The sequence below is a fragment of the Chiroxiphia lanceolata genome, chromosome 7, assembly GCF_009829145.1.
Source record: "Chiroxiphia lanceolata isolate bChiLan1 chromosome 7, bChiLan1.pri, whole genome shotgun sequence".
Classification (NCBI taxonomy): domain Eukaryota; kingdom Metazoa; phylum Chordata; class Aves; order Passeriformes; family Pipridae; genus Chiroxiphia; species Chiroxiphia lanceolata.
In genome coordinates, this window is record NC_045643.1 from 18,670,092 (window position 1) to 18,687,105 (window position 17,014).

General features: G+C 42.5%; 1 protein-coding gene across 5 annotated transcripts in view; it reads right to left on the reverse strand.

Annotated features, from left to right (window-relative positions):
- The window catches only part of ITGA6 (integrin subunit alpha 6), a 135,884-nt gene that overhangs the window by 32,168 nt on the left and 86,702 nt on the right, over positions 1 to 17,014 (reverse strand). Inside the window, exon 1 of one of the 5 annotated variants that reach the window (XM_032692874.1) lies at positions 15,376 to 15,617. The exons of 3 other annotated variants lie outside the window; for them this stretch is intronic. In XM_032692874.1, the coding sequence (XP_032548765.1) occupies positions 15,376 to 15,536 (161 nt within the window). In that variant the 5' untranslated portion in view covers positions 15,537 to 15,617. Of the gene's footprint in view, positions 1 to 15,375; positions 15,618 to 17,014 lie in introns of those variants that run through there. One more of the 5 variants, XM_032692875.1, reaches the window with a different exon arrangement.

A 17,014-nucleotide genomic window follows, 5' to 3' on the forward strand; every position in this document is an offset into this window, starting at 1 on the left:
CTCATTGCCCACATTCAGGTAGGCACCAGGACTCAGTTTGCCTTCTGCTGTTGACTGGTGTTGCAAACACATAACTATAGCTCCGAGGCCAGATGCACGAACAGTCTGTGAACTCCAGGGCTGGTCACATCCACAAGAGCCTGTCGGACTCATGAATAGCAGGATCTATTGAATGCAACATATAAGGTTCTTTTGGACTGCTGGTGATAATGCAGACTGTAGAGTAGCTATAACTGTAGAGTAGTTATATATAGCACTAACAATGCAATTGCAATCACAAGCTTAACATCCCAGGTCAACACTCAGCCCAGCTGAGGACACGAGGCTTACCAAAAGGCATCCCTTCTGGGGAGGGCGAGGAGGACAAACCCATCGATCTGTCCCTGCAATTTTGAATCAAATTATCATCCCCTGATTAGATGCAAAATTGAGGTACTTTTATACTTTATAGCCATAACTGTGCAAAATGCTGCTGGTGGGACTGTGGTCAAACGTTAACGTTCTTCGTGGGCACATTTATAGAACGTTTCTTGGTAGGAGGTGTACTTCCTTTGTACAAAACATTTTTGGGTATCAGGTAGAAGAATGAGACCACGTGGCCTACACCTCACTCCAAGTTCTCGCCCCTGATGCCACGGCAACGCAAACCACAAGACCTCCGTCCGATTTCCGCACTTGGGCCTACAGGCCCCCTTGGCATACTGAGCTTTGCATTTCCTTCATTATTTTATGCTTTCAACAACTGGTATTTGACAAGAAAAGTCAGGGGAACGTCAAGAAGAAAGGGTATAACTTCATTTATTCAAAAATAGCCCAAAAGAGTTGTTGAGATCCAAAGCAAAATACACCAGAACCAACTTTCCATTCTAACAGACATTACAAAATATTAAGCAGTAGGGTGCAGATTTTAAAACCCTCCCTGCTTTCACTGGTAATTTTTGAGACGTTTAGAGGTGGCTGTGGCTCCTTCTCAGCTAATGAAAACAACAGTGAGAACTAGGAGTAGTATCTGCTCACAGCTATCTGAACTCCCTCCAGTATTCCTCATGAAACTATCTTGGTCACTTCCAAAAGGAAAGTTTAAGTTAAGATGAGAAAACCATATCAAAAGAGAGCCAAAAACCCTCCAAGTTCCTGGAATTATTCCTTCACTCCACAGTGAAAATATTTTCCTCACTTATAGCCTGGAACTATCCGAAGACAATGTAAAATTTTCACAACATACTTCAGAGAAGGAAAATTATCAGAGATTCATTACAGTTCTATTTTGGAATAAACACTTACTCAAAAGAAATCAAGTCAAAGGAGGGAGAAGATCTTCAACATTTTTTTAAAGCAAATCCTGTTCATTAAATTAAGAGGCTCCATTGAGTAAATTACCTTTTGATTTAAACAAATATAAAAAATACCACAGTCTGTACCAAGTTCAGATACTCTATCTCCCAAAGTTTTCTTCATGCCTTAAATTCTTTCCTTTTCCATGGTATCTTCTACCTAAACAAGGCACCACATCTTTGCCAGCCTTTCTTTAAAAGTAAAAGCAACACATCAGTAGTTTCAGCTCTAACAGACTGGAGTAGAAATCATAGAAGTGTTTCCTGGGTAACAAACCATTAACCATTTCCACATACAGGGGAAATAAGATAGTCAGTGGTGTAAGTAATTTCCAATTTTGTAGCCTTCATTGAGCACAAATGTCCAATTTATTATTGCTGTTCTCAGATAACAATGCTGCCGCTGCAGACTTTGCATTTCATTATGTTTTCAGAAAGACTCCATAACACACAAGGGGGGCAAGTTTGGAAAGTGTGAAGCTAAATGCTATGAAACATCTCCAACCCTGACTAGACAGAGAGACTCCTGCATCCTTTTTCTCTCCCAGTTCCAGTATCTTCTTGCAAGGAGTTTCACTAGATTGAACAAAATGAAAATAGAGTAACTAGCTCTAACTCATACTTAGATTAAAATTTACTACCAAATCATCACTCACAGTCACTAGTCGTCTATCAAATATTTACAACCTCCAGGCAGAGACCTCTGATGCTGTCCACAATGTGGACATCTACAGCCCTCCACAAGAGCTGTATTTTCAGTCCTCTGCACTGGTTTGTTCTCAGCTGGTTTTAGAACTGACAAACACTGGAGATGGGAACGTCTAACCAACACAGTGTGTCAGCATCACTCAAGTTAGTCAATGTGACAGATATAGTATTTGAATACTGGTGGCACCACCTCTGCTTTGTGCCTGGATTTGGTTTCCCAGAACAGAAACAAGTCATAAGACAAGAGCACCACAGACTAATTAGCACAGAGATTGTCCCTTCAAACACTTGGGCTGTTAATGGGAACCAGAGCTGAACCATGAGACCGGACTCCTCCCAAAAGACAACCCTCTTCCAGCAAAATACAACCAGTAATCGTGTCAGCAGAGAACTTACTCATGACGCTTTTCACAGAGACATCCATCACAGCCAGTATGTTATTAACAGCTATTTTAAGTGACTGAATATTCTCCTAATCTGCTACTCCACAGCTGCATTTTGGAACTACCAGTGCAAAGCCATGGCCAAGTACACCATTAATCTCTGTTGCCTGGAGGCTTGGCATTTGAAGGACTGTGATTTTCATTTTACTCCTTCAGCCTTTTTCAGGAAACAGATTATGATAGAGGCTGGAAAAAAGAAGCCAAAAGCAGCATAAGGACTACGGCAAGATACTACAAAGCAAAAAGATACCTGTTGTTTTGGAAAGGCCACTTGACTTTTTGAAAGTCACATGGAAAAATAAACCCTTTCCCCTCACAGTCCAGAGCCAGCCTGCACGGATTTGAAATAGAGTTTTGCAGATCTCCTTTCCATTGGTACAAGACATATTTCTTAGAAGAAATGGTACGGTCTGCTCCAAAGTTGAGTTTCAAAATCCGGTTTTCCATTTCAGACACCATTCTCTGACTTTGATCAGGAGATACCTCACAGTTTTGTCAAACTGCTACTGTGAAATAGCAAGCAAAACCTGTATATTACTTACAGGTTTAATTTCTCCTTCACAAGCTATACAGTCATTCTGATTTAACGGAAAGAACAATACCCATGCCAGGAACAGACCTGAGTGCGAAATGGTACTGTAAAACAGACAGTTATTTTTATAATTAATCTACGACAAATTTATGGAAGAAATAATGTTAGAGGTATTTTCACTCAGATTTTCTAACTTGGCAGTGTGTGTGGCACTGCATGAAATCCTCTTACAATAACGTGCAGTTTAACTCAAGAAGTGACAAGCGTACAATTTCAAGAAACCAACTTGGAAGGCGAGGTGCTGGTACTTCCAGCCCAGCCCCTGCCCGCAGCCACCATGTCTGCAGTAGACTGACTGAACTTTGAGGGTCCCACCACAGCCATTCGGGCACGACCCAGCGACGGTGCACTAAGGGGCAGGTTCCGACAGCAGCAAGACAAGAAAGCAAGGACAGCTGCAGTAAAGCAGGGGTGACCCAGCGGTCCCCAGCTATCTGCAAGCACAGAGCGAGTGAACTGTCCATCCCTGGTGCCCCCACGCCACAATCTTGCTCTCCTGCCAGCAGCGCCCACACAGCAGGGCCCTGGTCCCATCGCCTCATCCAGTGCTGGCCCAGCTCCCGAGACAAAACGGGCTCTAACGAAGCAGCAGCTGCTACATGAAGCAGCCAGTCAACACATAGCATCTCCATTCGAAAAATTAAAGAAGTATCACGTCATCTATTAGCTATATGTTTTAGAAAATAAACATGGAAATAATCAAAATACGGAAACAGTTTCTCAGACTTTGCCTTAAAAAAAAAAAAATAAAATCTGAAAGTGCAGTGTGCCCAGGGACATTTGAATGCACTACTTGTTAGAGGGGTAACAAGTAGTTACCCCTCTAACAGGCTTATACTGTTCATCAACATGCTAAAAGACATTTTTTTAAAAACTGCAGTTCTATAACAGCACAAAACAAATATTTGGGTTGAAATGTCATTCCCCTATTTCCTTCAGTGAATGAAGTACATCAGTTTCATTTACGACCATAATAAAACCATTAAAGGGCGTGAAAGAAGTACAGCAAGAGGGTCAGACATTTCACTGTAGAATCAACGGGCAATATAACGTGCTACAGCAACTAATCCCACAGCCCTGCAGTATACGAAGAGCAATTGCTCCTCAGCTAACCCAACCTTAGTTCCTTCACTCGTACATCCAATTATGAGATTCCTCCTGTTCCTCCTTTTCCAGACTTACCACTATCTCCCTCCAAATTGTAGGGAGAAAACGAAGACAGGTAGAAACCTTCTGCACTAGATACATACCCACAGAAATAGTAATATGTGACTCTGACAGATTCACGGTCTGAACAGAAGTTCATCACATTTAATTAACACATACCAACCAGCACCCCAAGGGGAAGCTCTCCCACACCAGACCAACACTGGCACTCTTGAGCTAAGTTGTACCTGCCCAGTTGCCACCATAAGGTCATGGACTACAGAGTCCATGTGGGACCAGGCTAAAGAACTCCACATGTGTAGAAAAAGCATGTACCTTCCTGATACGTCATCCCTAATAAATATTTTATAGAGAACAAGTACACAAACAGCCATCAAACACTCATTTCGACAGCCAAAAGTCACTTGCATGCTAAAGCACAGTTCAAATTATTCTTGCAGTCTTAAGATCATCATAGCCCTGGCTTAAATGCCTACAACAGAATCCACAGTTTGAATAAGACGTTTCATCCAAGTCACGAACTTAATGAGAAAAGCAGATGTGTCACTGGGTATATAACACATAGTCCCCCCACACCTTCAAATTAACTGAAAACACTGGCATTCAATTTACTTGGAAGAACGTCACTCCAATAAGGTATTTTTGGAGGACAAACAGGTCATACAAATGCCTATATAGTTGGGATGCTTAAAAAGCCTTTGTTTTATGTTCCACGCAGATACTAAAGCACTGATCAAACAGATCAGAATTAAATCATATATTCACAAGAAACTTCTCAATATACATATTTGTGGAAGAAGAAGCTGTTACATTTTACTATTAATAGGAATGTACAAACTCTGAGAATTTCAACCAGCTTTAAAAACCTAAGAACAAGATTTTTCTGTTTGCAAAATAACTTGTTTGAGACTATGCCAAGAAACCCACGGCATTCTCTTCCTCTGCATACTGCTTCTCCTCCACATGCACACATACTTAATTTTTATATGCCTCCCCTCACACATACACTTTTTTCTTCACTACTCCCCACATTCTCCACAGAATTTGGAATTAAACAGTTGTTTTCAGGTATTTTTAACACCCTATGTTCCTGTAGGCTGCAAGTTGTGCAAACAGTATGACAGCTATTACCAGGACTGGATCTGATCTCACAACAACCAGAATTGCCACTATAGGCAGGAACACAGCTTAGCTGGGAAGAGGGAACAAATGTCTTCAGCAATATTCTTGGACCACACTACATAATTACCATTATTACAGCAGAAAAATAAACTGAGTGGATGAAAAGATTACAGGGACTCTCATAATTATTCCATATTTGTAGTAGCAGCTACAGGAGTTGGTTATGTAAGAAAAAAAATATATCAAACTTATTTTAGCGTCTTTGGCCAAGAAAATAATGTCATTTTCACATTAACAATCACAGGTAATTCAATATGAGCCATGATATGTTTTCACACACTCTGCTATACGTCACTAAGAGCCAGGAGATGTAACACCACTACGCAGGTAACCAATCTTCGTAATTCCCTTAGCAGAGTACTGTGAGAAGAGCAATAAGAAAAGAAGGACACAGAAAATTCAGCTACACACGATGAGAGTGTCCTTACTATCAGCAGCAGCTGGTTGCCACTTTTGACCATTTCCAGGATAAACATGAAGACCTTTGACCCACACATGTGCTGCTGATCAAACAACTTCAGGCATTACAGGGGGGAGTCATTCCCAGTGTATCTGCAATCTTGTTTTCCTTTGTTTTTTAAGGATCTATTTCATAAACTTGCTTTTGAGGAAAGTGACAATGCCAAGTGAAACAAGCAGAGGCTAAGCACATACAGCTCCATTTCAAAAAATGTCATCTTCACTAAAACTGAAGTAACATTCAGTCTCTCAAGAAATTCTTCATTCCTATGGGCACTAGCTACCAGCAAACTCAACAACAATGCTGATTGTTCATATCTACTGTTCCTTAAAGATCTCCAAACTCCTTGGAAGTAGAACACAAATGCAGAGAATACAGCTGAAAAGTAACCTAGAAGCCTGCTAGCTGACAGGGCAGGATGTGTCCATGTTATGTTGGAAGGACAAGAGTACATTTTTATGTTGTAGATGGCATCTTGACAGGGCGCATCCTGTGAACCCCTCTTTCTTTTGGTCTTGATTCTGCAGACCTTCTCCCTTCCAAACACAGCCTAAACATGACACGACAGGAAATGACATATTTTTAGATGCAGTTCTGTAAGAGGAAACAAAAAAACCAGCCAAAGCTCCAACACAGCCAAAAATGGTCAATGCATACTAGTAAATGCTCCAAAAATCACAATGCAAGTACCTTTTTGCCTTTTACGGCAATCAAAAAACATTCAATGCTAATTAATGAATTTTTCAATGTTTCCCAGACCATTCTGTATAGTTTTCTTCAAGTATTCCTGTGCCTCTTACTGTACCTACCCTTCCTAAATATCACTATAAGATGTTAATTTTCCAGCTAATGTTTCACAGCACAGACCACCATCTGCTCATTCAATAATATGGATCTTTACTTACTTGTTTTTTTTAACAGTCATTTTGCTCAATAGCCTAATCTCAATCTTGTCCCTTCCATAAAATATGTCCTCAAAATGTGGCATTATGGCTAGAATGATTCATCTAGACCCAGGCTGGTTCTGAAACATTTAAAAAACAGCTGATTTTAAACAGTAGTTCTTTTGAAATGGATGAGGTGCCTCTTATGAGAATTTACCAGACTCCATTCCTTACAAAACTGACAGTTGCTCTGGCACATACAGGTGGAGTTTAACAGAGGAGAACAGAATGGCCCACACTGACTGGTGAGCTATTTACCGCTGTAACATGCCAGGCAACCCAATGTGCTAATTTGGAAAACATTCTGGTTTATTTGGTGGAGACACCAGACAGGAACAAGTTAGATCAGTAAACCATTATTCTCTGCTTGTTAGACCTTAAAAAAGAACATTTATGAGAAGCCAACCTACCTGTCCCACTTCTGCATACGTTTTTCTTTGTTGTTCACAAATTAACATTAGTAACATATAGTACAGACAACTGCACTCATCTTAGCAAGCATCATAACAGTGATTTTGTTCTCCTCTTCATTTCTATTTTATAAAGAATAACATTGAGATTTTTGTATGAAAAAGCCTATACAACTGCAGAATATTTATTAAAGGGCAGTCAATAGTAAATAAACTTCTCAGAAACATCAATAAAAATGTTTAATTAAATAATAAAACCACATGCTACAAAAATTTACATTTGTCTTGTACAGCTACAGGTCAGACCCATCAATAGTCCAGGTGCAGACTGAGCAGGATATCCAGTATTTCTGAAGATACAATTCAGACTATTATTTCCTGACTTGGTACGAGTAATTACTAGATTAAACAAAAGAAGGGATTAATTGGGACTCTCTACACAGGTGAATAGTATTTTTAACAGTAGATGATGCAGTGCATGAAACTTCACGTCTGGATGAGGGCAGATCCATACCTGATGGTAGGATTGCCTTGGTTTATTCTTTAAGCACATGCAAGCTAAAGAGTCTTATTCACCATCAAAGTAGACAGCACAAGAGTGAAATCAATACAGAAATTGTAGCATCTCTTCCAATAACTCAAACCCAGCAGCGATTCTGGGCCCAATACTACCAGTACATCTCATCACTCTGCACACACCTTTTGAAAGCTCTTTGCTGCTTTCAAGGCCTCAAAAGATTTGGAAAACGGAAACAGAAATCAAAAGAAAACTACATCCTCAAATAAAAATGCTAAATTTTATTATTCTAGCTCACAGATAATGTAAGGATACAGTGCTCCCTTTAATGCCCCTGTTGCAGAAGGACTCCTGGCACGTCTGTTCCAAACCCTGCTGCTTTGGAACTGAGTGGAACACAGAAAGCAGGCCTTGTGCTGTACATGCTACGTACTTGCAGATACCTGAATGGTTCATTCAGCATCCCTGTATCTTGATCAATATTCTCTCTGTCTGCCTTGCTTTCTACCCTTACGTAGCTGATGGGGTCACATTTTAAGTTTAAAGAGCACCATAAATTTTCTTGTGCCAGTCAGTCCACAAGACTGGGATAGCAATGAGCTTCAAGAAGCTGCCTGCCAACTGAAGCTTTCAGGATGCCAACACCATAGGGAGCCTTCATTCTTCACTCAGCTCCAGCCCACACAGCTGAGAGACATGGCAGAACATGCATACAGCACACATGCCACAGTCAGCACTCCAGCACCCCACCTCTCACCGTGTAAAGAGAACTGCAGAGAAAATGCTTCCCCAGCTCACTCCTACCTCAGGTTTTATGTGGTTAAGTGTTATGCTCTTCAAACACATTTTAGCCCATTCAACTTATAACTACAGTTCTCAAACTGAACTATATCTCCGACTAAGAGGATACAGGATGCATTCTACCCCCAAAGATTTAGAGCAAACACTGTAAGAACTAAAGCTCCTTTCCACAATAGAATATATCACAAAGCATGGAAGGCTTTATGTTAGACATGCACACAGACACATCTACTTTGCCTATCTGTGTGTGTCTACATCAGCTGAGTTTGAAAAGCAAGAGACTAGCTGCTGGTCTTTCCAGCTGTGAGCCCTCCCCCCAATACTTTTCTGCCCAGCTTTCAGGCATCATTAAGCAGAGCTGTCAGAACCCACAGACCCTGCTCAAGAACACAACAGCTTGTCAAGGAGAATGCTTTCCTTTTGTCCTTAACTCATGTTTTGTGCAGTTCATTAGTTTTCATCTGCTTTAGCAAAGAGAAAAGCCTTTTTCCTCCTTCCCAAGATTAAGGTCTGTCCTTGACTGCACTACATTGTTTTGTTCCAGTTACACTATTTTAACCTTGCTTGTTTTAGAGGATGCAAGATTAAGTTTTTGATTTGCTTCTGAGATGTGTCTCATACTTTGGCCACAACAGAGCTCAGTGGGCTAGCATATGTTGTGTTCATCAGGGCTGATTTATATCTTAATATTATTCAATAAGAACTACCTCGTATAAATGTCATCCTTTTAGAAAGCAATGAGTACAACAGATTTGGACCAGAGGAACTTAAAGCAATTTTGGTTAATTGAGCCATCACTTACATTTTAATGCTCTTGCAATGACTTGGCGGGTCTATGTTTTACACAGAGTAACAGCTTATAGAACACCCTTCTCTTTCCAAACACTCAGCCTGAAGAGAGGAATTTGTGCCTCCTCAAACTTCCATTCCCCTCTATTGAGATGTTTAAAAATAAGAAAGCGTAAGCCGAAATGCTTCTAAACCTGTCATCACCTCTACCCTGTACATGGTGTGCCCTAGCAACCCCGAAGACGTGGTACCTCCCACATTAGACACTGCTGCACCAATTAGGCTCAGCATCAGTAAAATAAAAAACTATGAAACTAAGGAGTTGTATCAGGTACAAGTATCTTCCAGTAAGAGCATAATTTTATGAGCTGTAATTGAAGCTGTCAGCCTAGGCTGTTTCTCAAAGCTGGAGTCTGCACATAAGGCAGACTGCTGACCAAAGGTATATGCTGCAGTCCTTACTCATGGAAAGCTCCAACTAGCACAGCAATGAATTTTGTTAATTCTTATATCACCAGCCTAAGAAAAAGTAACACAGCTACCACAGGGTTACTCAAGATTCTTATGCAATTATAGGTGACCAAAGGAAAAAACATTATCTGAAAAGTATATGACCTTTTGAAAAACAAGTTTCTGAAGGGGATGGAGGACTGGGATAAGAGCTTTGCCACTTACCATGTGGGAAGGTTAGCTTTACACTATGAATGTCTGTCTCACCAGTTAATGCTGCAGTGAAGTTGAATCTATGAACTCACACAGCTAATGACAGAGGACTGTACCATAGCATATGTTTTCTGACACAACCTTTTTAGAGCCACCTGAACTAAACTGGCCTAACAGAAGAACATTTTTGCTGTATCACCTATGACTACACTAGTGCCTTGCAGGGTCTGCTCCTCTTCAACAACTGACGAAAGTGGTTACATCAGTGCAACTTCTTAGTATGTATCAGCTCAATGCTCTGTTCCATCCTTCATGCTTTACCAGAATTCTGCAGGTCTAAGCACACAATTATTTCCTGTTCCTTTGAGGAAAACAACTAGACAAAAGGACCCCAAATGGGAGTCAGACAGTGACAATTATACAGAATTTCCAATCTTTTTTATACCTGACCTGTAAACTTGTCAGCCGTGTCTCTACTATACTGATAACCAACAGCACAACTCAAACTCAGTATTGGGAAAAAGCCTGCCTTCTGCAGTTTGACTCCACCTGTAATAACTACACATTCTTTCCCCTTATGCAGTGTAAATTTATCTTCTCACTTCTTTCACCCATGGTACTAGTATAATGGATCATCTTTTTAGAAATCTATCCCTTACCACCACAGGGAAACTCTTAAACTACTCCTCCCTCCTCCTTCACAACTTCATTTGATCCTGACTTTTGCCACAGGACATCTTATCTCAAACATAGTCAAACTCCTGTACTATTACAAATTAAGAAAGCAAATAAGTGTACTAAGCAGTTTATCCAAGAATAGTTTGCATAGACAAAAAGCAGAGACACACTCAAGAAAAGAAAATACAGGTAATATGAGACAGTAAGAAGGCAGTCTAAAAAAATGAAATTGAGTATAAATCCTCTCTTAAATTGACAGAACCAATTAAACTAAATTAAAAGTAAATTAAACTAAAGACCATCACTATTACAGCTTTTAATCCTGAATATGTAAACGTGCTGTTACTAACTCTGTCCACCTGAAGTCTGAGCTACACTACACCACCTCTGCAAGCACAAATTGTCATCTTCCACTGCAGACCAGCATAATCCAGCTCTCCGTTGCTGGAGCAAAGTGTCTGTGAGCCCAAGCCCTCAGACAACACGGAAGTACTGGCTAAATTCCACTGAGGATGCACTGCAGCAGTACAGCAATGTCAGCAGCCCTGCTGACCTAAGGCAACTGTGTTATGTATTGATACAACAGCTCACAGTAGAGATGTGCAGTATCAGCAAAACCTGTTACAAGTAAAAATTTCAATAAGACACTGCAATTTTTAGGACTTTATGGCTGCTAATGGTCAGTGTAGTCTTGACATAAAGTGCCTATCCACAGCTTTCAACAACACAGCTGATAGGAAGATCCTGAATGTTGATAACTACAATTTCTTCCTTTTTTGCCTTATACAATAACAAGAAGCTCATATGAATTCAGTTCCATACTTCTACTGAAAATAACATCAGAATTACATGCAAGTAAATGCTTGTGGGTCCCTTGCAACTCAGGGATTTTGTGATTGTATCATTCTAAACCATAAATAAAAAAGGGCTAAAGGGTGTTAGGTTTACAGTTGGACTTGATCTTAAGCATCTTTTCCAACACAAATGATTCTAGGATTCTATGATTCCATGAAAGTTATGTACATATTTAGGTATTCTTGATGGTTCTGTTTTAATTCAATTCAATTTAATTTGCTTAAATCATCATGAGTTACAAACAAATGACCTGGAACAGACCTGCTGGATGTCTTACACGGAGCATACACAAATAAAGACCATTTTTATATATATTCTATACACATACAATTACACACGTGACTACCTGCACAACATATGTAGTGAGTAGCTAGTAATCATACATTTATTATAACAGTAACATATTTATAATATAGTTGGTGTAGTTCCCATCTACAGATGCTAGATGCACTCACATTCTCCATCACAGGACTATTTACATTTTAACCACGTTACTCCTACAGCTATGCTGTCCCTGAGTCTCAGACCCTCCAAGTTACAAATGTTCTCCCAGTCTGCAGATGAAATGCACTGCTGTTGTGCCACTGCCCCCTTGCAAGAACCAGAGCTCCCTGCCTTTCATCATATTGACAAAGAGATTACAAACAGAACAACTTTATACAGGGCAATAAGCCCAGCTCTCTCAGAGCTCCATTAGTCTTTTCTGCTGCCTGATTCACTGTGCTGGACAATGAACCAGAACCATACACAGAAATCCAGGGAGGCTGCCCTTGGTACCTCCAACATTAATGTTCCCCAATGCACATTAAGATTGCCTTCAGCTGTCTTTCACACCCATACACCATTAGCAGTCCATTTTCAGTCACTGTAAGTTATATTTTTTCTCCTCTCCAACTGACAAACTTTCCAACTTTTCTAACCTGAAGATACTCATAAACTAAAACAAAATATTGTTACTAGCCCATAGTCTTATACTCAGTACCATTTACAACTAAAGTAAAAGCAACTGAACAGGCATCTACTCATACCACTGGGAGTTAAGTAATTCCTCATTAGCAAACATGGCATTTTTAGCATTAAAAGATTGTCATTCAAAGCTAATATGCAATCTACAATATCCTGTGACTAAGAAAAAGTTGATCAAAAGTAAATACCATGTTTAATCAAACATTATTTCAGCTGTACCTTTATTTGTCACACTTCCTAGACATTCTCCACCCTCATCTTTACAGAGGATTGTTGTAATGCTTAACACTGAATTATCCGGTGTGAGGAACAGGGAATCATTTCACTTAAGAACCACTTAAGCGAGGCAAGAGAAAAATTACATACTGTTAGTTTGTTTTACCAAGCCTTGCTCCAAGCCACAGACTAAACTAGCTCTTGAACACAATTAATGTGTTTCACTTTCTCTCTTTTTCTTGTTTTTTCAAAGATGGACTGATCTTGCATGTGTCTGTTGCAACCTGTGTCTAATTTTATAAAACTGGAGAGGCAGAAGGCTCTGCCTCTTAGAAGGCTCTACCTGCTTAGGCTGGTAGATTTTTTTTAAATGAGGGCCTCTGCCAGATGAGAACCCAAGTGTCACTTTCAATTAAGTTTCAGTGATGAAACGGGGTTTGTGTATTTTTGTCAACTACTTAACACCACTCACATTCAAACTGCAGCTGAGTTTTGAAGTTAGCATCCATTCAAAAAGAAGGGGTAAAATAAATACTTCTTTCTGACTAAGAGACAGCTGTACATAAAACCATTTTTGCAGCAGAGGTAAGACCAAAATGCATCTGGGAATGCAGAGGTATTGCACCCTTGATAATAAACTACTAAAATTCCTGCTGTTACAAATAGTGGGTGACATACAGGTATTAGACATACTCACTTCTCAGTAGGAAACCTCAGTATGACCTCTATTCCCATAACTTTCCACTTTCCCTGAGTATATCTGGACAGCAGACATTGTTCCATCTATGAAGAGTCAATCTAGAAACCGCACGTGGTTTCCATAGAAAACACAACACAAATCCTTTGATATTAGTTCAACATAGCTCGTTTTTATCTGATATAAAAACGCAGCCCAATAAGGGAGGCTTCACTTCAAGTCTTGCCACCAAAATTCCCATCTGTTTCGTAAGACAGAACTCACACAAAATGAGCTAAACACACCTCAGTCCCTAAGAAAGCTACAGTATAGCATGTCTTGTTGTCTTACAGCCACACACTACTACTCTTACAGACAGAAAAATGATGCTCAAAGTGACTACAGCATGCCTGTTTGACATAAAAGGTTTCATTCCATGAGTACTACCCAGCAGCTACCCAGGGTAGCACTCTTAATTCCTTATGCTAAAACCCATGGATTTGAAAAATGGCCAAGACACCTCATACTCAGAAGTGCACATCACCATAAAACGCAGTTTGTCTAGTCTGGTTTTGTCTCTATTAGAGACCCTTGCTTCTCATGAAAGCCTGGATTCAGAAAGTCATGTCAAGGCAGATAGCATCTGGCTCTGCTCTGTCCCCAGATTTGGACTGCCTGAGGAAGCACTTACTATACATACAATACAGAACTTTCATGCCAATAATCTCTGAGGAATTTCAGCCAAATAGTACAGACTAGCTTGAATACTGTGACTGCCCTTGTGTTTCTACTGACTTCTCAGCAATTGGCTTTCTGTCTCTGCATATTCCTACACACATTCTACCAGTACTGACAATATACAAGGAACCTAACAAGCTTCAGGCACTGCTTTCTTAGTAGAACTAAAATGAGACCAATGCAGGAGTAATCCCGTCAAGATTTAAGATAAGGGCCCCTGAAAAGGAGCTCACAGATTTGTATTTCCTTCTTTGGAATGCTACGGGTCATTTTATCTGCTGATAGAAGGTGAAATATGGCTATTTGTGCTTTATACTCCTCCATACACTGTAATTTTAATGAAATCACGTAAGAATGTAAGTGTGAGCAAAATGAGCCCACAGGATTTTTAAGTAAGTTTACCTCCTAACTTCAGGAATAATATTATTTCTTTCCAGCTTCCTTATCTCACTAACTCTGTATGATAACGGGTGTGTCCTCCCTCGATTTGAAACCAAATATTTGGGGAAGGGGCATTTATTTAACAACAATATTTTATACACACACTCTATCCAGCACTACTGGATAGGGTGGGGTCCAGCACTGCTCAGCTATGGACACAAAGCAGCAGAGATGCTAAAGACGTACAGAGGAGACTTACTTTGCTGTCTTAATTTCCCAAAATAAGTTCCTAGCTTTCATACATATGCCACAAACATCGATTTATTTTTCCTTCTTTCCTTGTATCACCTCCCACCTGCACTCCCGGGCAGGTGCCGTCTTGAACAGCAGCCCCTGGGATACCGGAGGCCGGGCAGGCACAGGGAGAACAAACCCGAGACCGCAGGCAGGCACCGGCGGAGCAGGTCGGCGCTGCCCCGGAGCCCGCGCTGGGTTCCAGCCTCCCGGCGCACCGCGGGCACAGCCAGCGGGAAGGATTCCCAGCGGGGGCCGTCGCTCGCTTCCCCTTTCTCTCCCGCCTCCCCGCAGGCCCCCGGGGCGGGGGGGGCCGCTCGCTCCCGGCCCGACCCCGCCGTTCCGCGCTGTCCCGGCCGGCGGCGCCGCAGCGCCCGCGGCAGGTGCTGCCCCGGCCCCTCGAGGGCCCCGCAGCCCCCGCCCCGCTCCCGCCGCCAGCCGGGCACCCGGTGCGGGCTGGCGGCCCCGGCCCGCCGCCAGGGGAAGTTTCCCGGCGCTGGAAGGGAAGAGGGTCCCCGCAGGCGGCCCGGGACGGGGCCGGGCGGGGCGCTGAGCACTTACAGCCGTCTCTCCTGCGGCTCCAGCTGCCGGTGCATGGCCAGGGAGAAGCCGAAGAGGCTGCCCGGCTCCCCGCTCCAGCTGACCACGTTGTCCGTGTCCAGGTTGAAGGCGCCGGCCAGCGCCGGCAGGAGGGGCAGGTAGAGGAGGAGCGCGGCCGCCATCTGCTCTCGCCAGGCACGGAACCTGCCGCCGCTCCCCGCGCTCGGCGCGCCCGTCCTGCCCCGCCGGCCCCGCGCCGCCACGGGCCCGCCCCGCCACGCCCTCCGCGGGCTGCCCGGCCCCCGAGCGCCCGCTCCGCGCCGCGGGGGCGGCGGGCACGGCTCGGCACCGCACGGCTCAGCCGGGGCTTGGCTCCCCTACCCAGGCAAGGGCAGCCAGAGCAGTCGCCCCGCCCGCGGATCGCCCGCGCCTGCCGCGCTCCCCGCATCGGGGGTCTGTGCCCTTCGTGGCAGAAAATAAAGCCGTGCCGGGGGCGGGTCACGGCCGCAGGTGAGGGTTTCCCCGCACTGGCGGGGGAAAAGGGCAGAGAGCCCCCTCGGTGGGGGTGTTTTATACATCAAACCGTGTCCCCAGGGGACTCACACCGGTCTGGGTGGCGTTCAGCGGCATTAAGGATCCGGTCGGTCCGGGTACCGAGCATGTGCATAACAGTGCTGAAGTGGGCTAAGGCTGATACAGAACTACGGCCAGCATGACCCCAGTATTCAGTCTGTATTCCCCACACAACACATCCACAAGAAGAAGAAGGGGGGGGCGGGAGGGAAGGCATATTTATCTGTTTTCCAGACTCTTTGGACAGCACATCAGGACAGAGACTCAAGACTACCTACATCTCCTCCTCCAGCGTTTCCTATCTCTGAAGATATCTGAGAATTTCTTATCCCTACCTTTTAATTGTTTGAAAGCAATATGTGGTTTTGGATCCCAGGTCATTTTATCTCGTGCTTTCACCCATAACTCCAGAAGGGTATTTGCAAGCATAGAGGTTTTGGTCTTTTTGCACAGGGTCTTGGTTTAGTGCTCTGCTTCAGGGAAGTGGATGCAAACTATTAAAATTCCAAAAACTATTCAAAAACTATTCACAAATTCCAAGCAGCATGACAACACTGGGTTATTCTTTTCTACCAATATCCAGGATATGAAGAGAGAAGCTAAGATTCAGAGAAAGTGAGAAAAGAGCAATTGAGACAGAACATTCAAATATGTTGATACTCCAAATAACTCCTTCTGGAACAATACTCTGCTCCCATGGAGTTAATCCAGGCTACTTTTTCCAGAGTAATTATTCTAGGGTAACTCCATGTATAGACAAGTCTTTGGCTCAAGTCCAAAACACCCTTGATCAAAAGAGAGGAAGAAAACACACCAGAAATGTGCATCTAATGTGGAAACAAAACATTTTGTTAAATTAGGCTCCCAGATATTTATTGCTGATAGAGTCCTTCCCTGCTTCCTCTTCATGCCCAACTTATTCAAAGTCTTAATCCAGTGTTCAATCATTGCCACAGCAGAAAACTGTACTGGCATAAATACTGCCCTACAGTTTCACTAAAGGACCCATGAGAAGGAAGGGTCCCAGACTAATTATAAGCTGGCTTACTACAGTCCACGTATTTCACAGTAATTAGTAAAGATTTGA